The sequence below is a fragment of the Sycon ciliatum genome, chromosome 1 (genome assembly GCF_964019385.1).
Source record: "Sycon ciliatum chromosome 1, ocSycCili1.1, whole genome shotgun sequence".
In the NCBI taxonomy this organism is placed as follows: domain Eukaryota; kingdom Metazoa; phylum Porifera; class Calcarea; order Leucosolenida; family Sycettidae; genus Sycon; species Sycon ciliatum.
Window position 1 is genome coordinate 13,038,159 of NC_088643.1, and position 22,605 is coordinate 13,060,763.

The 22,605-nt window shown below is 47.5% G+C and overlaps 1 protein-coding gene and 6 non-coding genes across 7 annotated transcripts in view; 1 reads left to right on the plus strand and 6 right to left on the minus strand.

Moving 5' to 3' along the window:
* Window positions 1–22,605, minus strand: part of LOC135814013 (kinesin-II 85 kDa subunit-like) — a 34,454-nt gene that overhangs the window by 6,088 nt on the left and 5,761 nt on the right. Inside the window, exons 5-16 of the mRNA XM_065327061.1 lie at window positions 20,442–20,525; window positions 18,411–18,473; window positions 17,655–17,732; window positions 5,687–5,766; window positions 4,929–5,048; window positions 4,184–4,357; window positions 3,693–3,789; window positions 3,111–3,165; window positions 2,447–2,529; window positions 1,648–1,758; window positions 886–990; window positions 322–411 (exon numbers count right to left, since the gene is read on the minus strand). Of these exons, the coding sequence (XP_065183133.1) occupies window positions 322–411; window positions 886–990; window positions 1,648–1,758; window positions 2,447–2,529; window positions 3,111–3,165; window positions 3,693–3,789; window positions 4,184–4,357; window positions 4,929–5,048; window positions 5,687–5,766; window positions 17,655–17,732; window positions 18,411–18,473; window positions 20,442–20,525 (1,140 nt within the window). The remainder of the gene's footprint in view (window positions 1–321; window positions 412–885; window positions 991–1,647; window positions 1,759–2,446; window positions 2,530–3,110; window positions 3,166–3,692; window positions 3,790–4,183; window positions 4,358–4,928; window positions 5,049–5,686; window positions 5,767–17,654; window positions 17,733–18,410; window positions 18,474–20,441; window positions 20,526–22,605) is intronic.
* Window positions 6,266–6,406, minus strand: LOC135807238 (U8 small nucleolar RNA). Its single transcript, XR_010551528.1, has one exon. It is a non-coding gene; the product is annotated as a U8 small nucleolar RNA (small nucleolar RNA).
* Window positions 7,740–7,880, minus strand: LOC135807239 (U8 small nucleolar RNA). Its single transcript, XR_010551529.1, has one exon. It is a non-coding gene; the product is annotated as a U8 small nucleolar RNA (small nucleolar RNA).
* On the minus strand, window positions 9,179–9,319 carry LOC135807240 (U8 small nucleolar RNA). Its single transcript, XR_010551530.1, has one exon. It is a non-coding gene; the product is annotated as a U8 small nucleolar RNA (small nucleolar RNA).
* LOC135807241 (U8 small nucleolar RNA) lies at window positions 11,464–11,604 on the plus strand. The gene has a single exon (XR_010551531.1). It is a non-coding gene; the product is annotated as a U8 small nucleolar RNA (small nucleolar RNA).
* LOC135807236 (U8 small nucleolar RNA) lies at window positions 13,792–13,932 on the minus strand. The gene has a single exon (XR_010551526.1). It is a non-coding gene; the product is annotated as a U8 small nucleolar RNA (small nucleolar RNA).
* On the minus strand, window positions 16,653–16,793 carry LOC135807243 (U8 small nucleolar RNA). Its single transcript, XR_010551532.1, has one exon. It is a non-coding gene; the product is annotated as a U8 small nucleolar RNA (small nucleolar RNA).

Here is a 22,605-nt window from a genome sequence, read left to right on the forward strand (position 1 = left end):
ATTTCTGAATCCGAAACGCAAGTACAGTAACTTGCTACACTTTCGTTTGACTTGCCAAGGTGGGAGAGAGGATGTGCCGTGCACTGCTACAAAAAAACGTTGCTACAAATATGGCATTGCATTCCGTGTGCAGACTGTATGCACGGTATAGGCTTTGTGGCATGATGGCCGATGGTTCCATGATTTCACTCTAAGCAAGCAACTCCGAAGCCCGATAGCAGTTCTGGGCAGGGCTCATTTTAGGGGAACCCCCATGATCCTCCCTCGCCTGAGCAGGATTCAAAGGCGTGTCCTATGGCAGCTCACGGTCCTTGTCCTTACCTGATCTCGTTCCTTTTGAAGCTGCGCCATCTTGGCCTGGACTTCACGGTTCTCCTTCTTCACACTGTCCATCACCCACTCCAAGATGCCCTACGGCGGTTTGGGTAGGAGACCAACGGAGAAAAAGTACTTGAGTGCATAAGGAATACAACAGCTGGTGACACATGACATTTTCTTCACATTTTCTACTACTTCTGACATATGAATGTAGGCAGGTCAAAGCAGTTCAAGAGATGATTCAAAACAAACTTAAGGAGCGAATCCTGCTGCTGAATGTTGCACTATAATGGCACATGTCTCAAAAGCCTTTTAGGTGGCACATTCTTTTGTACCCCGAAACAACAAAAGTATGAAATTCAATGCCTAAAGCATGGCGTGTCAGGTATGCGGTGAACGACGGGATGGACACACTTTTTTTTTGAATTCTTTTTTTATTTGAATTAGGAGAGCTTAACAGTACAGAAGTACAACTACAAAGAGTACCGAATAGAAGGCCCCGAGAACGGGAAACCAAAACCGAAAAAACAAAACAAAAACAGCAACATCAATTTACTGATTATGTACCTTGTTGGCCAAGTTCTTCCGTCGGTCTTCCTCGAACACCATGGACAGCCTCTCGCGCTCTTCCCAGGTCTGCTGCTTGGCGAGCTGCAGGCTGCGAACCATTTCCTGTGACAAAGAAAGAACGCACGCACGTACATCTCACATTTAATAGCCCCATGTGCAGAGAAAACCTCACAAAAGCAGTCTGAAGAAACCGGAACATGTATGCTGGGTTGCGGCACAGATGCGCCTCCAACAAGTCCGTCTCCACAGCTTGTGCACATTGCGGCACAATCACCGATGCCAGTTATTTGGTTCGTCGGTTGCCAAGGTAACCAAAGGCTCGGCACCATACATCAGCACACATTCAGACCTGCCTCGGAACTTTCCCAGCCTATCAAAGCGGATCAGTTAGTGTATATGCAACATTAGGGAAGGGCTAGAGTCGGGCTGGACTGTGCAATATGAGTAGCATACTAGTAGATGGCATGCATGGTCCAGTTCCGTGTTTTCGATTATTATTATGCTCAGGCCAGCAGCTACATTCGGCAGATCAAGAACGACAGGGCACAGCTCATTGTGTCAGCAATGGATGCTATCAGTCCACTTTGTCAGACAGACTAGACCCAGACTCCAGGGAAACCAAACTGATCATGTGGGTCTGATCATGTCTATGAGATAAGTTACACAACAACAGGCCTTCAGCAAGCTGTTATGGCCTGGCCAGGTAAGTGCAACGAGTGGTACGCCTCATGTAGGTGGGCATGGTAGCATGCAGCTCACCTCCATCTTGGAGACTTCTTCACTGCCCTGTCCCGCATCGGCGCTTTGCAGCTTGTTTCTCAGCGCCGCAATCTCCTCACGTAGCGATCTGATTAGCGTGGCATTCTCGTCCTGCAACATACATGTAGACATGGTGCAGCATAATATACAGTCAACATACAGTCAACATCACAAGCCAATGAGAAAGCAGTATTTCCTTTACCCGTAACGCCATGCGGCAGTGAAATGAAAGAACCCGACAACATCTATCTTCCAGGATGCTGCACACAGATTTTCAATTTGGATATTCACGCACACTTGATGGCCTCAAGTGAAGGTCCCTTGTTCGAGTCCTGGTTGTGACAGTCCAGATTTTCTTCAGACTTTTCCCTTATACATTCCCAGAACTAATGAATGTTGGCTATGTCTTTCATAAAAGATTTCCCTTGGTGATTCACCGAGCACTGAGTGCTTAGAGTGCACGGCGGCATTGGTGGCAGCCCTCCCGATAGCAGAAACAATGCATCCAAGTTTGAACAGAAGTCAAATAAGTGTGTCATCTCAGGATTCTGGAATTTCCAAACACACCATGCGCATATAACTCTCACCCCTCCCCCCTCCTATTTGGGGGGGGGGGGGGAGCTGGTGGTGGTGGTGATTCTGGAATTTTGGGAATACCCCCCCCCCCCACCCAAAAGTCAAGAGTCAGCTAAGAATTTATCTAAATCAGGCAGCAGCACATGTTGCATTTGTTAGCTCTTATCACAATGACTGTGTTTGTGTTGTGGCTATCTACAATGTAGGCAGCGGAGAGGCCTACCTCATTCTTGTGGCTCTTGTTCTGGATGTTCTTCGCTCGGTTGGCAAACTCCAGAGTGCTTACAGTCTCCGAGAAGTTCACATCTACGCCATTGAACAAGAACCATGCCAACAGTGTTTAAACTCGTCCATTCAGAAATAATTCTGGAATTTTAAATCTGATTTAGGCTGGATTAGGCCAGGAAACCTGCACCGAATTCGGCAAGGCATGGTAGTTGAACGCTAAACCCCACCCGGAATTTTGCTATGGCCCACTTCTTGGACAAGAAAACGTCCAAAATCTCTTTGGAAGAGCATCCACACAGAATTTCTGAGAACAAGTCTGAGAAATGAAAAACGCGTAGGTCATTGCTGGTCAGATTTTTACGTTGTCTCAGCACAGAATGGTAGAAATTCAAGCTTTTAATTATGGTCAAAATCAGGATTTTTCTCTGAGCATAGCAGCGTATTTTCAAATTCCCAAACTAGGTTTGGTTTGCTAAATCTAACCGGAGATCTAGAATAGGAGATGCAACCCCAAATGAAGGGGCACAAATCTATGCTCAGCTGTCTTGATCAAAGAGGTGAGGCACCACATCTTGACGTAGTATATGCCCCCGTTGGGCTCATGCCAAGCCGCGTGACATCCGACAGTACGGCACGACCAGCCCACACACGACTCTCACCAGCTGGAGACACCATGGCTAGCATCACAGTCAAACAGTTGCCACCAAGCGATTCCTAGAACCACACAGAAGAGGAGGAGGAGAGAACTGCTGAGTCTTCACAAAATGAGTGCGTACATACAGGTGCGTAGCACCGCCGTTGGAGGTGGTCCGGTTGTAGGGGGGGTCTGGGGGTGTCCCCGGGAAATTTCTGAAACTAGGGTGCAAAATCCAGCATTTTGGGCTCTTCTGGGCGAAAAAGTGGTCCGGCCAAAGCCGGACCGGCCGGACTGGCTGCTACGCCCCTCATATAAACAAATGTCTGCGGTCCAAGTCACAAGGCTACAGTGCTGCTCAATGAAATCTGATCACGCGAGTCAATGCCACACCAGGCACTGTGCAGCTTTAGACCTGCAAACACTGGGCCGTGAACTGACGCAGGATGCAGACTTGATTCACGCGATCGGATCTCAATGAGCAGCCGCTGTACATCAAAATTGAAATCAGACACTGCAATCTCCCCCCCCCCCCCACACACACACATAGTTACACACGACTTCTAGCATGTGTGCTACCTATACCATATACACCTTAGGCTCTGACCTGAAGAATACGTGTTAGCTTGGAGTCTCTGTAGGGAATGTGAGCTCCCTTCTTTGGCATTGCTAGAGCGTTGATTACGTTGCCCAGAGCTGCCAAGCTGATAATCGGAATATCGTAAAGTGTGTAGTGAATGACAATGAACACAACAAGCGCGCATACACAACAGCACACGCTCACCGGCACACACCAATATACACATGCACGCATGCAAACACACACACACACACACACACACACACACACACACACACACACACGCACGCACGCACGCACGCACACACAGAGGTACTGTCATCGATCTCGTGAGCAAGTCACACAGGTCTCAACTTGAGCTCGCCTGTTTGCAATAGGCCTACACGTTCTACTCTGCAAGTAAGCTTGTAGGTCAAGGTTGAACGTTTTGAGGGCAGGGTATACAGTTCCTCGGTTAACCTCATGGGCCCACCGCACGCATGTATGAAACAAATACATATTGAATAAGCACGACTGACCTCTTGTTGATGAAGGCACCCTCTTTAAGTGTCTGTCCCTCCGCCTTCGTTCGATCGGCTCGCTCCGAGCCGGCCAAGTCGACCAGGTTGATCTTGGCGCGATGACCTCGACTCTGCCCGTCATCCAAGTCAGTCTCTTTCTGCTGCACCACGACTGTGAACACGCTGTGAGATCTGTGCAGTTACGGTAACAACAAGCAGCCACGGTAAAGGGATGTTTAGGTTCCCAGTCTAGTTGCACGGCCAGCAAACAGCTAGGGATCCTGTCATGCGGCTGTACACCTACACACGCCTTGGCTACTGCATGAGCTGCCGTGATCAACAGGAGAGCGGACACAGTGCCTGCATGTATCTACTAGTATGCTACTCCAGGATGAGTGTGAATGGAGAATATAGAGCCGCTGCTGGGTCCACGCATGAATGTTTCGTATGTGACCTTAACCATGATTTTTCTTTCTATCATATCTCCGAGTCTGTGGGGGTGACACCAATTAATAAAATCCGCAAAAACCTATCATTGTGACACCCTGACATCCTTTCCTCATGAATATTTAATAAGCCCAACTACAATCGGATGTTTAATTGAGGAGAAGGAAATGAAACGGAGTATGGGAGAGATATTATATCTGTAGTCACATGTTGTTGTCAACATTTCCAACTAGATCTTTCAGTCGTGGAATAACAACGGCAATATCTCACACATACAGCAACACTCTACTCGCTGGTGTTGCAAGCTGATCCTCACCTAGAGCTGGTCTTGTTCATTTCGGTGGATGCCATCCTGCGCACCCGGTTACCCTGCTCCTGCAGCCGAGCAATGTCCTCGCTGGAACGCACCACCAGCTCTGCCAGACCGTCGACGTACCTAACGGAAACAAGGTGCACAGAGAGAGAGAGAGAGAAGAGAGAACGGCTCTGTAATGCAACCACAGCCGATCTAACAGTTACATCAACAATGCATCCTCGAGGTATACTCTTCAAGTCTTCATCAACACCGCATCCTCGAGGTCTGTTCTTCATCAACAATGCATCCTCGAGGTTTCTGTGAAACACAAAAGGCAGGCACCCGTGAGCGGCAACAAGATGTATTATTATACCCAACAGCAAGTGTCTGTTGCTCAAACATACTGGCATTACTGCTCAAATCAAGTACAATAATATCCACTTAGCATTTGCATGCATACGGCATAATGTGGATAAAACGAAAGAAATTTCAGACCTGAATGCATGTTTTGCACTGGAGAAATATTGATAAGAAGGGACACTTTTTTCTGCTCCCCAAACATTTGTGTTGAATCGGGTCCGCTGTAATGCCATTTCAATGAGAACCTGACAAAGGGGTCGCAAGTACTACGAAGTACACTGAGCAGCTTTGGGGAAACTAGTATATGTGCTTTGCACAGCTATGCCAAACAAGTTGACATACATTTCACGCTGCATTAGTTCATCGCCTAAAGGCTCAAGGAGCATGTCTACATGTACACCGTCAAGCGCATGACTCACACTCCCAGCTTTGGGTGCTGGCGGATCTTCATGTCCTTGCCGTGCGGATTCAGCAAGTCATACACAACCTCCTGGTAGATCTGCGGTGAAGCAACAACCAAAGAATAGAGGACATCACAGAAGCACATGTCACCATACACACTTAAACCTGATTCATACTTCATCTCGCGTACGGGAAACCCATCACGCGACGGTCGCGCGATGGGTTTCCCGTACGCGAAATAGTTGGGCTCAGCTCAACTTTTTCGCGACGCGACGCGTTTCCCGTATGCGACATGAAATATGAATCGGGCTTTACACACACTGTCAACAGGGAAACCTTTGCGATCTGGAAACGTTCACTATTCCCCGATATGTGAGAAATCGCACAAAAGTAATCCAGCGTGCAACGTAGAACTGCAGTAGTTAAACTGATGAAATTCACCTCAATCATAAACATTTCCAGATGCAAACTGGTCTCGGCACATATATCACAAACTAAAACCAGCACAGGCATTTCCCGGCTTTACACATAGGCACAGGAAAACAGAGGTTCCATTTTCATCTTCCTTTGCAATTATTATAGGGTTGGGGTGGGGGATCAGCAAGCAGGAGTGAGAGGTGTTGCGTCTCTCAAACCAGGAGGTGTAAGTCACGAAGTGTCATCAGCCTCCACAGTGCATCATAAATACTCTGACGCCTCCGTAGAGGCGACAGGTAAGGATTATCCCTTACTGATGATGAAGATTCACAACGTTCGGTCTAGTCCCATGAGTTAGAACTATATCCAGTGGCAGTCATCATTAAAACCGAAGTGATTCCGTGTGCCTCGACTATGAATCCAGTTATCATGCCCAGACAATTAGAAAACTTCAATTGCATAGTTTCAAAGGGAAAGGACATGCGAAAGGATTCGCTTGTTGTCATAGCAACATGGAGTAAACGTTCTTTTACGAGTAACCTTGCAGCAAAACTGCTGGCTATCAACAACAACATACGCAGCTCGACTGTTGCCACTAATGGAGGATAAACGCCCACTGCTACATCACAGTCACCTACTACATGAACAGTTGCGCTCAGCGAAATCTGACCCGGAGTGCAAAGCTGGCGCCCTGGACTAGTTCTAATCACATCATTGTATTTGTACATGTGTACGTCCAGCCGCATTCGTGCCACTTCCAGGGCGTGCTAGTTGACGGCGCCAAATATGCACACTGGGTCGGATTTCACATTGCGCAACTGTACTATACATGTACTTCCACTGTGCAGCTGACCGTTGATCTACCAGTGTTTTATATCGTAGCAAGAGTGTATCAACATCAGTATGCAACTGTTGTTATAGGTCCGTGCGCCGCGGGTTACCTTCATGACGTAACCTGCTTCCATCACGCTCTGAAAGCATGCCTTCAAAGTTCGAACCCACTGTTTCTCGTACCAGCACGTCCGCTTTTGCTTGATTAGGCGATCTCTAAATTTTGGCGCGTGAAACTCCAGTTCCGAACGAAAGTTCATTTCAAACCTGAAGGAAAGCATCGTGTTTGATTTCCGCAGTGTGCGGACTGCAGCTGAACGATGCAATGAAGGCAGCACATCTGGTCCATAGAAAAGAGATGACAGCTGCATACTCTTTTTCATAAACGCTTGATTGCACCAGGTTGTTGAGTTCCTCTACGTATTGAAAACAAGAAAACGTACATGTACCATGGGCAGACTCTACCAGTATACGAATCAATCTTCTACTTATACTCCCTTTACAAAGAACGAAACAGCATGCTGTCCGCAGATTGAGTATTTTCGCTCCTGCTCTTGTAGTAGTTGAGCACTCTCATGTGGGGTAGTGCCTTTGCTGTTTGCATTACGCAGAGCTCACTGACTTGTCAGTTTGAGCACTCTGGCAAGGTACGTTCGGGCCTGATTGGGAATTTTTATTTTCATTGCTATCAGGTTCGGCCTCATTTCCTCTGTGCTGCGCTGATGAGTTCACAAAGAACGAAACAGCATGATGTCCGCAGATTGAGTATACTCCCTTTGTAGATAATCTTCCTTTGCAATTATTATAGGTTGGGGTGGGAGGATCAGCAAGCAGGAGTGAGAGGTGTTGCGTCTCTCAAACCAGGAGGTGTAAGTCACGAAGTGTCATCAGCCTCCACAGTGCATCATAAATACTCTGACGCCTCCGTAGAGGCGACAGGTAAGGATTATCCCTTACTGATGATGAAGAATCACAGCATTTGGTCTAGTCCAATGAGTTAGAACTATATCCAGTGGCAGTCATCACTGATTTGAAGTGTGTCCGCGCACCCCGCACGTCCGGTAACTATACACAGACCCATACAACTAGCAAACTTCAAAGCATAATATGTTGCGCGTGAAAGACCATGCTAATTGGTTCGCTTGTCGTCATAGTAACATGGAAAATAATTTCTGTATTGTCAGACCAAGTAACCAAACCAGGAATAGTGGTATTTTTACTACTCCCTGGCGTTAACTGCGCGAATAACTACACTGTTCGCACGCCCGACCTTTCTTGGATCGTTATTTGCACGGTATACTGTATCCGAAAGCATACTGCAACACATCACAAAGAGCCTAACGACACCAACTGTAGTCCACCTATGCGGGCTTGCACCTGCATAAAGTTAGCTCACACAGTCGTTCAATATGCTTAGTGCACTGAAAAACACCACCAGGCTGCACCAGGGAGATTGAGAAAAGTCGGTGTGGAAGCATACTAAAGTTTTGAAACGGCTGCGAGACCATGATGGAGTGCGCCAAAGCCAAGCAGAAGGTACGCAGGTCTGTTACAGGCTGTTGGACCCGGGCACCCTGCCGCACCCGCAGCTCGACTGATACCACCACTGGAGGATCCGACTGGTAATCCTGCCCACCCTCCTCCTTCCTCAGTGACTTCCATTTCCTGCATTCGGTGTCATGTAACTGGGCTTCTGAGCTCACTTCTACTTGCGAATTCAAATATAGATAACAACTGCAACAGCAACATCCACCACTCCTGTCACACTCAGTGACTGCCGTCACATAATAGTATTATACTAGCACTGCAGAGCCGTTCACTCATCTACAGTTGCGCTCAGTGAAATCCGACCCGGATTGCATTATTCGCGCCCTCAACTTTAACGAGCCTTGACGCCTTGGAAGTGGCACAAATGCGCCTGGTCAAACACATGCACCATACAATGATGTAATCGGAACTGGTCCAGGGCCGCTAGCTTTGCACTTTGGGTCGGATTTCACCGAGTGCACTGTGCCTTTCGGGCGGCTTTGCTGGAAGACGACATCTTTCGGAGGTGAGCCTTGCCAGGCTGGATGACTCACTGAGGGAATGTATCTTTATGTTCCATCTTCAATGAAGGGAGATGATGCATGAGGAATCATGCCTAGAAGTCGGGTTTCTCCAAACTTTGGACAAAAGAGAGCCTACCATCAAGTTCTGTGCAGACCGTCACACATTTGGATTCATCTTCCTTTAGAATAATTTTTGGTTGGGGGTGGGGGATCAGCAAGCAGGAGTGAGAGGTGTTGCGTCTCTCAAACCAGGAGGTGTAAGTCACGAAGTGTCATCAGCCTCCACAGTGCATCATAAATACTCTGACGCCTCCGTAGAGGCGACAGGTAAGGATTATCCCTTACTGATGATGAAGAATCATGACGTTTGGTCTAGTCTCATGAGTTAGAACTATATTCAGTGGCAGCCATTACTGAACTGAACTGAGTCGGCACACCACACATATCTGGTAACTATACCCATACCCATACGACTAGCAAACTTTAAAGCATATGTTGTGCGTGAAAGACCATGCGGATTGGTTCGCTTGTCGTCATAGTAACACGGAAATGAATGTCTTTACTTCGACGTACTACCTTACAACAGCGCTACCAACCACCTTTATCTTGTACATTCACACACAGGATCCCAACCCACCAACTCCGCCAAAGTGAAGTGCACCAAATGCAGTCAACAGCTACCGTAAAAGCCCGTAATAAGGCAATGGGCGGAAACTAAGGGTGAAATGATTTTACCGAATACTCGAAGTAGAAATAGTTACAAGCTAACGAATCAATTATTCGAAAAATGGGCGACGGGGACAGGGCGCTCTAGCGGTACTTTACGGTACTACTAAAGTACAGGTACGTCTCAGGTTAGCACAGGGTACTGTGCACTACGTTATACTACAGTACCGTACATGCACGTGGAGCTGGGTATGCACCATGCACTGTGCACTGGGCCTGTGCTCTCGCCCATGGGCGTTCACGCGGAGAAGGGCTAGAAAGTGGGACAAGAGTGTTGACACGCGGCAACTGGGCGTGTACATGGTTATATTTTGTAGTGGGAGTTATACTGGGTGGGCGTATTTACGGGCTTTTACGGAACGTGATCTTGATCGTACGGAAGTCTATGAGACATAGTCAACCTCACTGTGACGAATAACAACCTCGGATTTAAAAACTACCCGCAAATCCTGGCACTGTCATCAGACCAAGCAACCAATTGACTGCATAGTTTTTTACTGCAAGAAAAATACTTTTCTCACTCTTGACCGGGGGTCGTTATTCCCACGGTTTACTGTATCTGAAAGCATACTGCAACACATCACATGGAGTATAATGACACCAACTGTAGTCCACCTATGCGGCGGGCTTGCACCTGCACAGTTCACCAGTTGGTTCTTCGAAGCACCCTATGTGAAGTGCACTGCAAACCACCACTGGACTACATCAGGGTGATTGAGAAAAGTCACTCTTGAGGGAATCAATTGAAATGCTGCAAGACCAATGGGCGAAGCACACAGACTCACAGACTCACAGACCAAGCAGGCAGCTCTGCTACAAGCTGTTGGACGAGGGCACCGTGCTGCATCCGCAGCTCGACTGATAACACTACTGGAGGATCCGACTGGTATTTCTGCCCATCCTCCTTCTCAGTTCAATTCCCTGTATTCACTCACATGTACCTGGTCTTGGAGCCGATTCGCACTTACAAATTTGAATAAGCACTACAACTACAACAACATCCACGACTGCCGTCACTTTGCAGTTACATAATATTCTACCCCATGCAACGCTGTTCACTTATCTATACTGTACACTGTCTCCAGTTGTCGCACTCACTGAAATCCGATCCAGAGTGCACAATTTATACCCTTCACAGCATGGAGGTGGCACGAATGTAGCCGGAGTTGCAGTTGTAGTCCTTATTTGATTTTGCAAGTACAAGTGAGCTCGGAAGCCCAGTTACATGACACCGAATGCAGGGAATGGAAGTAGGAAGGAGGAGGATGGGCAGGAATACCATTCGGATCCTCCACTAGTGGTATTAGTACAGCTGTGGATGCTGCAGGGTACCTGTGCCCAACAGCTTGTAACCATGGTAACAGCTAGAACTGCTATTCGTGAGTCTTTTTGAATCCGAAGTTGTTATTCATGAGGTTGACTGTGTCTCGTAGATGCCCGTTGAGTGCATTTCATGCACTTCACTTCGGCGGAGTCGGTGGGTGGGGGTCCTGTGTGTGAAAGTACAAGACTAAAAGTAAAGGTGGTTGGTAGCGCTGTTGTAAGGTAGTACATCGAAATAAATATATTCCTTTCCATGTTACTATGACAATAAGCGAACCAATTCGCATGGTGTTTCACTCGCAACATATGCTTTGAAGTTTGCTAGTCGTGAAGTATGGGTATAGTTACCAGATATGTGTGGTGTGCCGACTCAGTTCAGTTTAGTGATGACAGCCACTGAATATAGTTCTAACTCATGGGACTAGACCAAACTTTATGATTCTTCATCATCAGTAAGGGATAATCCTTACCTGTCGCCTCTACGGAGGCGTCAGAGTATTTATGATGCACTGTGGAGGCTGATGACACTTCGTGACTTACACCTCCTGGTTTGAGAGACGCAACACCTCTCACTCCTGCTTGCTGATCCCCCACCCCAACCAAAATATTCTAAGGGCCCGGTCACACATGCACTCGAAAGTAGCGTATACGCTGAAGCGAGGTCGCAGGAACGAAAAATGGCATGGCAACGGCGAAAAGCGGAACTTCCGCTTCAGCGGAAACTCCAATCCGCTTCCGCCAAAATTTTCGAAGCGAGATTGTCGCTTCTGCGGATTCGCTTCAGCAGAAAACACCACGGTCTGCTGTATATGGACTTGCTACGAGAAATTTGTATGCGTATGATGTCCATGGAACAAAAATGCGTGCAAGATAGTCATTGACCTCGTCCATTCTCCGTACTGTATGCACCACAGTCCACTTTACTCTCGTTTTCCGCCAAAGTATGAGTTGTGCCCTGTTTGTATGTGTGACCATGCACACGTGGTTTCGCTGGAGTGACACCAGGCTCGCTGCCGCCGAACCTCGTCGCCGAAGCGAATCCCAGTGCATGTGTGACCGGGCCCTAAAGGAAGATGAATCTAAATGTGTGATGGTCTGCACAGAACTTGATTGTAGGCTCTCTTTTGTCCAAGTCTGGAGAAACCCAACATATAGGCATGATTCAGCATGCATCATCTCTAGCTCTCTTTATTGAAGATTCCAAAAGACGTCTTCTTCCAGCAAAGCTGCCAAAGGTACAGTCGAGTTGTACTTGGTGTAATCCGACCCAATGTGAAAAGCTGGTGACCTGGACCACTTCCGATTAAACATCGTTGCATTTGTATTAAAGTAAGGTGGAACAGAATTTTTATTGCAACTGAGAGTTTCACACTTGCGCGATCATCAGGCAAAAATATTCTGGTATGAAACGGGGAATAGGGTCTTGTCATTGTATTTGTATACGTGCATGTAACAACATCCACTACTGCCATCACATATTATACTATTACCACTGCAGAGCCGTTCACTTATCGACCTTTCCCAGCTTTGCTGAAAGAACACATATTTCGGAGGTGAGTCTTGCTGGGCTGGATGACTCACTAAATGAGCATATCTTGTGATGTTCCAACTTCAATCAAGGGAGATGATTCATGATGAATCCTGCCTTTTTGTTGGGTTTCTCCTAGGGGTGAAAGTTGGCACCGAGAACCCGAGTTCGAGTACTCTGATTTTCTCCGATCGAATATTCGAGTACTCGAGTATTCTTGATATCCTAAAAATCGCACACCAACGGCCTTAAAATCACATGATACAACCCTGATTGAACCGATTCGCAGTCCTTTTCTCGGGTGTATTGGTTGGTGGGTCATTTGGGCTCTCTCTACTCGTTTACAAGTGTTCACCACACAGTCTGCACATCAATATCTGCTGACTGCTGCTCTGAAATGCAGACTTCTCTGGCAAATCCAAGTACCATGTATGAGCGAGTACTCGAGTACGATTATATTTGAAAAATCCAAACGAGTATTCGAATATTCGGTATAATTAGAGAGGTTTTGCATTCCGAATTTCGGAATTATTTTCGGAATGTGGCGGCAGGAGTCGAAAAAGTAGTCGAACTTTCGGAAGTGTGGTGGCGAAAGTGCATGGTTTTCCGAAAATAGATTTTCGGCTCTTCCATGTTTGGGAGTGCATATTTAAATACAAAAAAGTGTATTTTTCATGTTTGTATTTTTGCTTTCTGCTGCTCTCGAATATTTGAAAAATTTCCACGTATGTAGTTTTGATTTTTGCTGGTTTTGCTGCTCTCGCTGATCTCGCCATGTTGACTAATCTTCTCACACTTCATCACACTCTATCTTCCTTTGCCCTGGAGCCTACTAACAGTAGAAGACAGTAGTTCGCCAACCTCGTCTTCAGCTGTTGGATCACTTGGTCCACCATCAGTCCGTCCTCGTCTTCGAACCGCACCCAAATTCAGTTTGACCTGCGCACATGGATTTGATCCTGCTCAACCCCTTCGACGCTCTCCATTTGTTTTGCATGGCAACCCTTGGAAACGAAGTCGAATCAGATTTTCGGAATGCAAAACACTGAAAATACCGTTTTTCGGAACGCGCTTTTTTCGGAAAAGCACAGTCGAAAATCATTCCGAAATTCGGAATGCAAAACCTCTCTATTGTTTCACCCCTAGTTTCTCCCAAGCTTGGAAGAAAAGAGCCTACCATCAAGTTCTGTGCCGACTATCGTACACACAGATCCATCTTCTTTTGCAAGTATTATAGGGTTGGGGGATCAGCAAGCAGGAGTGAGAGGTGTTGCGTCTCTCAAACCAGGAGGTGTAAGTCACAAAGTGTCATCAGCCTCCACAGTGCATCATAAATACTCTGACGCCTCCGTAGAGGCGACAGGTAAGGATTATCCCTTACTGATGATGAAGACTTGTGACTTTTGGTCTAGTCCAATGACTTCGAAATATATTCAGCGTTATTCATTACTAAACCGAAGTGATTCCGTACGCTCTGCCTCAAAATACAGTAGCCATACCCAACCCTACCATATAGCAAGCTTCAACGACGTAATACTATAAAAGGAGCAGGAAGACAATTACGAATCCATACATTTGTAGTCATAGCAACGTGAATACAAAAGTATGCGCACAACCTTCCAAGCTGCTAGGCAGGAGCGTAATCATGAGGTTTCATGTCAAACTTATGTTTGTTGATCTGTGTGCGTGCGTGCGTGTGTGTGTGTGTGCGCGCGCACGTATGTGTGTGTGTGTGTGTCAAGTCCAGCATCGGCTTGGCCAGACACAAGTGCGACCGCACGAAACGAAGGACAGTGTCGGAAAGGGCCGACTTCCCGTTTGAGTGCCCTTGCCAAAGGAAGTTCCGACTACGTCACCATCTAGTGCGCCATCAGAAGTGCTGCTCCTCAGTCTCTTCCACCCCTCTCCCCTGACGGGGACCGTGTAACCTATCAAGGCAACGTGTATCAAGGTCAAGGTGTGTGTGTGTGTGTGTGTGTGTGTGTGTGTGCGCGTGCGTGTAACGTTACATGTCATCTTGGCTGGCAGAACACTTTCTCAGACATGATCATGGATTGTCTTGAGTTGGATAAATTGCTATCAGAATACTCAGGTGCTCCCAATTAGATTATTTCGATTCTCTGCTGTGGATGTTAGCTTGTTTTAAAGATTCCTATCACTGACTGAGTCAACCGCTCGCACAGGTATTGCGGCAAAGTGCAAATACCCCACCTATCCACCTAGCCTGAAGCACTGCTTCTTTACCATTGAGTGCGTATGGACACATGTTCTGAAAGGACCGTAGGCTAACCCCCACAAGACTGCTGTCACGCCCGTCAATAATAACTTCTCCTCTAGGCCTGTCTGACATCAGTATGGTGGTCAGCTTCTTTGAATAATAGGGACGTTTAGCAACGCGACAGTTCGTACTTTTGGTGGCGATGATATTTCGCGAAAATATATTTCGAAAAAGGAAACCTTGTAAAGGTTTAGCAACACGAAAGGACTTTTTCTCTTTTGTACCGTACTGTATATGCAGCTCAGTCTCAAACAGGGGCTGGAAATTTACAACTCCCTGCCGTCAAGTGCGTACCGAGGAAAGAGAAAGTTGCTTTCACAAATCACTGCAACTCGCGTCCGAGTTCTCGAAGTTTCGAGCTTTGTTTCTGTACTCATTCCCAGGCTCGAATTTTCTTCCCAACCATCGCGTTTCTAAACGTCCGTAATGTCCCCACAGCTGCAGTGCCACTCATCGTGCCACAGCGAACCATCAACAGGTACACCTGGCAATTTTGTATGCTGATCTATCCTGGTCCTTGTGGTCCACTTTCACAACAATAACACTCCCGGAAGTCTCTGCTGTGAGCACGGTGGCTGAACAATGGCAAAGTAGTATACAAACCGCACCAACGAAAAGCAACTGTGAAGTGAACGGAATGCGGTTAAGCACAACATTTTTGCGGGGAAATCCCAAAATCAGTGTGATTTTGCATGACCCCAAATGTTCAAGTTACCCGCAAAGACGTACAGGTTCCTGCACGAGTACAAGGGCAGTACCGCGGAATCCAGCCCGCGCCGCGACAGCGGCAAGGGCTGGATGAACAGCGGTACTGGCCGAGTATGAGTGACTGGAACGTGTTTCCCGTGTGCACCCAAGCCAAATAAAGAGATACGTACATGTACATGACAGACACACCTGCATTGTGGTTTGTGATTGTTTTCTGGTACAGTTTTTCGTAGTAGTCCATAGTGCTTTTTTTCTCGTGGTGCCATTGACATTGTCGACTGGGCATCGGGCATTCTGGCGGTTCTATGTATTCCTACGGATTTTCCCCACGTCTTGATCAGAAACCTCGGCAAATTGCGTGGGTCCTGCAGGTTGCTGAGCATTGCGCGCTTTGGTTGAGGCTCATCCGGCTCGTCCAAGATCTCCTTCGCGAGCGACTCGGCAATAAAAGTTTCAGTTTCTCCCTCAACTTTTCGGAGGAGCTCATTCACATCGCCAATATCGTTCAACAAAGGGGCTTCTTTTCTCCCAGTTCCAGATCAAATGTTGGAGCGCCATGATGACAGTTGTGGTTGCAAACAGTCGCTCTTCTGCTTTAGTTATTTATTAGTCAACTCTTTTTTTGATCTTTTTGGTTTTCCACTTACATGTAGTCGCTCTTTCCGCGCAATCCGGTGCCTTGTATTTTATGAAACATGCGGCAAGTAACCAATGAAAGACCATGATTCATGGGCATGAAGTAGAGAGTCGAGTCCAGTGGCTACTGCCCGTCGTCAATTGACGACGGGCAGTGGAATCCGTTCCTGCCCGTCGTCAAGTGACGACGGGCAGTAGAATCCGTTCCTGCCCGTCGTCACTTCACGACGGGCAGTGGAATCCGTTCCTGCCCGTCGTCACTTGACGACGGGCAGTGGATCCAGTTCCATCACCTTTGAGCAGGCAGGACCGCGCTTTCCAGCCCGCGCTATTTGATCTGTCATTGGTCAACTCCAAGGCGACGATCACGTGACATATGGGAAACAAGCTTTCCAACTCTCTTTGGGCGCTGGAAAGCATACCGTCTTTCGGGATAGAAGGTACAAGTTCTCTTCCTTTAGAATAATTTTTGGTTGGGGTGGGGGATCAGCAAGCAGGAGTGAGAGGTGTTGCGTCTCTCAAACCAGGAGGTGTAAGTCACGAAGTGTCATCAGCCTCCACAGTGCATCATAAATACTCTGACGCCTCCGTAGAGGCGACAGGTAAGGATTATCCCTTACTGATGATGAAGAATCACAGCTTTTTGGTCTAGTCGAATGAGTTAGAACTATATCCAGTGGCAGTCATCACTAAAACCGAAGTGATTCCTTGTGCCCTGCCTGTTGTAGTAACCGTACTCAGTTCATGTAACGCTAAACCAGCACACTTCAATGATATGCGCTGAGAGCAAGCCGCTGAGTCGTGAAACCGATCGATTTGCTGTCATAGCAACGTGAGTATACCATGTGTACAATCTTACAAACTGTTGATAATACATGTTAGTGTACATGGAGAGCGAGAACCTCAGTGTAGTTCCCTGCTGATCTGATCGATAGCCACGGGAAATATCACGGTTTCCATGACATTCACAAGGGGAGGGGGGGGGGGGGCACTTTTATCATCTATTTTAAACCATCCAAACTACATGTAAAAGCCAGTTTGTACCCTATGAACTGCGGTTAGGTTGGCCATGCTGACTGGTCCTTTCATCGCATATGCCATCATTACCTATGCAAGGCCGTCACAGCCGGGGCGGCTGGGGTGGCTGTGGCCATCCCATTTTTGCGGCCTTTTTTTTAGCACACTGCAGCTCAGCGCAAAGGTGACGAATAATGAAGAATCCTTGTTCCTGATTGTAGCGTATTCTTGGTTTGTTGCAGAATCAAACAGTCTTTTATTGTAGTTACACTGAAATGGCACTAAATGCCCTGAAATGGCACCAAATGCCCTGAAATGCTCGCAATCGGCTTCAATTTGAAATGTTTTCATGGGTGAGGACCCCCGACCCCCATCCATGGGGGCACCACCTCCAAAGTTGGTGAGATGGGCCTGCTATGCATGGTTGTGTAGAGGTGTATGCAAAATCATATACACTCAATGTTACCTACCTCAAGATAGGAGACAGTCACCAGGAACTCAACGTTCGGCGGCGACGATTCAATGCGCTCAAACAGCTGGCTGTTCATCTGTGAGCGCAAGATAGTGCAGAGAGATAGAGCGTCAGGGGAATTAGCATCACGAGCATAGTCTCACAGGCCATGATAATAACCTGAAGACTCCGCAGAGTATTCGCATGGGGGGGGGGGGGGGGGTGCCACTGGAACCTTTCATTGATAGATACCTTACGGTTACCACAACTTGCCAGATATATCTGACCCGTGGAACACCACTCACTGGGATGCGCCCTGGTGAGTACAGAAGGCATTGCAACTGGAACAGCTAGCAGGAGCAGTGGAACCGGTGCAGCAGGTGCAGCCAAAGTGGCACCAATAGTTGAATTTTGTGATACTTGAAACAATAAACTATGGGCTATTTGGGCCCATTTCTTTTCCAAAAATTGTTCCCGGACCCACCCAGCTCACACCGATAAGGAATACCTTCCGACACCCCTGAGTAGGGTATGTACAACGTTAGTTCAAGCATCCTTTGTTGAGAGGTTCCACTGTAAAAATACAATCAACGCCGTGAATCGCGACAGCATTCTCCTGCCCGGTCGAGGGCCGTTGTTTCCAGGGCTGACTGTACTATACATGTCTGTTCAGTTCACTACGTGATACTCCTAGTACAGGGTAACATAATGCTGAGCTGTATGCCCATTGATTAGAATGCCACGTAAAATGCCATACCAGATAGGCCTCACGTACCGTTGGGATGATTCCGGGCTCCGCTGGCGTACCGGACATGCCATACGTTTTGCCACTGCCCGTCTGCACTCACAGGACACACAGTGGACACAACGAGCATGACCTACAATCAAGATCAGTTGATTTAGCAAAAGCCTACAATGTTTGTGTGTACGTCTTCAAACAAAAAGAGACTTTCGACTGGTAAGAAGCAAAGTACGCACAAGTGACCCAGGGCAGCCACCCCATCATGTTTTTTGTTTGTTTTGTTTTTATACGAAAGTCCACTATATTCCCCGAATATGTGCGAGAAGTGGTGGCGGAGCCAAGCAGCAGGCTGCTCTGCCGACTTTAAAGGTCTCGGCGTCTACGCAAACAAAGCGCGCCATAATGCAGTAAAACCATGGGCAGTACATGACTTTTACTGTGCTGGGTCTCAGTAAGAAGGCAAACCGTTCGGAAAGTTGTAACTCGGCGCGAAATTGACAAATCCATACGAAAGTCTGTTGATCTGCAGTGCGTGCCAAGCCAACACAAGTAACCATGGCAACGACGCGAGACATGATATTGTACGTATGTGTACATGTCGTTATGTGTGTGCTGGTGGATACGCATGTGTAAAAGGTGGGTTTTCGACAAAAGTAGAAGAATGAAAGAGGAAGCAAGCCATTCTGGATTACAACAGATGATATCTGTTGTGATTCGTGTGTAGCGTACGCGTTGCTAGTCATCCTAATGCCATTGCTCTGTGCTGAGATTCTTAGCATATGCTCACCGCACATAGGGGCACGTATCAATTTGCGTAGATCACAGGTGTGCTTCGTACGTGTATGTGTGTACACCTGTCCGAGGGTGTTCGTGAGCACGTGTGTTGCCCATACTTTCCTATGCACACAGTGAAACTGAGCTCAGGCGCAGTGCGCAAACAAATAATGTAGCATATGCTGCAATGCAACTCAACTGTTACGGTTACTATGCTTTGCTCTATTGCCATTGCATATGTAAAGATCACAGGATCACACGATTCACTCGGACAGAGGACGAAGGCCAAGAGGTTTAATCTCAAGGTTCGACGGAAAGAGAGAGAGTGAAATGTCAAAGTCAGAGCTTATCAAGGGCCTGGGTAGCTATGGGCATGAATGTACTAGAGCGCGAATCCAGCTACCCAGGCCAACGGAAGAAAAGGTTAGAAAAGGGAACAAAGGTGAGTATGAGAGTAAAGGTGAGTACAAGTCTGTAAAGGTGAGTACGAGTGTGCGAGTGCGTACGAGTGCGTGCATATGTGAGATCGTGAACCTAACACATGGAGCAGACACCAGTGAATTCATCGTAACCAGATCAGGGGCGTCGGACACGCTACGGTCACTACGGTATTGCCCGTACCACTCTTTGTCCAAGGTACCCCGCGAATCAATAAAAGGCACCGATGAAGACTCGAGGTTTTCGAAATTTTTCAGAGGAGCCAGGAGTACTTCAAGGGGCTGACCGTACCACTCGAAAATACCTTCCGACGCCCCTGCTGAGATGGCAATGGTGAAGCCGGACTGTTCTGCTACCCGACAACACCCCTCTTCATCACAGAGAAGATCCTCCAGTGCCATGAGTTCATGCACGAACATCATTTCTTCCCCGAGCGATGCATACTAAACAGACTCCGGACCCCGAAATCACGGGCACTTCAGTCTACCGGGCGGCACCCTTTGGGCGAGTTTCAGTGGAAATATTACCACTCTTTTGTCACTTTTTGTGGATTTCGTGACGTCACATGCCACATCTATGGCCGTTCACCCATCAAAATGTATGTTGTTGTTTTATTCTTTTATTTCAATTCGCTCAGGGCACAGGCAATACTGCCTTCTCACCGAAGAGAGGATTCTCCGATTCCTACCAAAAACGAGAAATCTGCAATATGAATATGATTGTATGAGAAAGATAGTATGTGATTTGAAGTTACGGGCATTTCAAAGTTACGGGCAGGGCCCGATCCCGGACTGCCCGGATAAATGAGGTATGAGTGTATACTGCACCCGAATTGTTTTCACGTAATCTTACCTGACCATAGGCAAAGATCGTGGCGTTGTATCCATCCAGCGCCTTGTTCAGCAGCGGTGCCCCGAGGCTGTCGTAAATGGCGTCCTGTGCGGCACGCAACACAGGTCAAGACCAGTGAGCACTGCGTAACTTACTTGTAACAGACTCAGGGCCGGCGGACGGAGTTGTTGATTGGTCCAGCCATACCCTAGCCGCTCATACTTGTGTATGATATGGAGGGTACACATGACCTGGACAGCAGTGAATGTACGTTGGGGATCAAAATGTTGGTCCGACCACGGCCTGACCAACCGGCCCTGTTGTTATTCGCAAGTATTGAGTATTCCACCCGTCCCCACTGCACGATCAGTACTACAATTCGTCGCCTTCCTAGTTTTCCCGATACGTAGAGCAAGCCTTGAAGGCAAGGTGATCCGTACCCAAAGCTTGACCTACTCATCGGCAGAGCAGGCCAGCCCATACAGCATGTTGCTTGTCCTCGTCTTGATTTTGTAGGGTTGTGCATTTCAATAACAAAATAAGAAAAAAACATGGCATGCAAGTACTCCAGAAGATTAAGCCACACACACACACACACACACACACACACACACACACACACACACACACACACACACACACACACACACACACACACATACACACACACAAACACACACACACACTTGTACTTGTACTTGTTGCTCACTGCCAAAACTGGTCACGTGGGTCTCCCCGGGAGAGGGGAGAGAGACTCAAAAGGAATCTTGGAAAGATGACTCAATTGGCTATTGAACCGCCCAACGGCCGACACCCCCTGAAATCCCCAAAACTCTGGGTGGACTTGAAAATGATCCCACTTATGGGCTCACCACACCTCAGTAAGTGGGTGAGGACAAGGTGCAGAAAAAGGATTGACGGCATCAGGGTATCCGTCCTGGGATCCAACTGCAGAACCCCTGCCCCCAGTGAAGGTAATACTTGCTACTAGTGTGGGTGGCTAAATCAGAGTGGATCTGATATAAGCTTCACTAGCACCATTGATTACACAAGAGTTAATCTAGCCAGAAGCAGTTCATGGTTAAAGGGGAAGTTAAGGCAAAAATTAAAATTTCACCAGTTGTAGTCTTCGGGGTGCTGAGTCGAATGGTCTTGGTCCGAGAAAGCTGAGACGCTCCCTTCCTACTTGAATCCCAATCGAACTCGCGCACTTCCACCGAAACTGGGTGACTGCGCCCTACGAGATGGGGATTTGTATGCAAAATCTCACTAAAAGCGCCATTGCGTTCTTATAAAAGCACGGATGACCGCGATTGGCCCATATGTTGTAGTCTTTTGGACGCTGAGTCGACTGGTTTTGGTCCGAAAAGGCTGCGATGCAGCGTTCCTCCTTTATTCCCAATCGAACATGGTTGAAGAAGCGGTCACGTGCTCCTGGGTGCCCAAATCACCTGGTCACCACGCCAGCAGGCGACAACTTTCACACCAAGGTTCAACTCGAGTTCAACTCGAGTGACAGGACTGCACCCAAAAAAGGTCAAACAGGCTAGTAAGTTGTACCCTGCAGGCACGGTGACCAGGTGACTGGTGTACGCAGCAGCACGTGAGCACTTGTTCGACCATGTTCGATTGGGAATAAAGGAGGAACGCTGCTTCGCAGCCTTTTCGGACCAAAACCAGTCGACTCAGCGTCCAAAAGACTACAACATATGGGCCAATCGCGGTCATCCGTGCTTTTATAAGAACGCAATGGCGCTTTTAGTGAGATTTTGCATACAAATCCCCATCTAGTAGGGCGCAGTCACCCAGTTTCGGTGGAAGTGCGCGAGTTCGATTGGGATTCAAGTAGGAAGGAAGCGTCTCAGCTTCCTCGGACCAAGACCATTCGACTCGGCACCCCGAAGACTACAAATGGTGAAATTTTAATTTTTGCCTTAACTTCCCCTTTAACAGGTATGTATACTTCAAATAGAAAGTATATGAACCCTGGAACCAACAAACACACACACACACACACACACACACACACACACACACACACACACACACACACACAGACATGCCCATGGCGAAGCGATGATAGCGAACAGCTATGTTAGACATAGCAACTTGTAATTCTTTGTTACCATCTTCAATAGGTCCGTCAAACACAGTAGTAATAGGTTTTTCATTTGACCCGACGAGA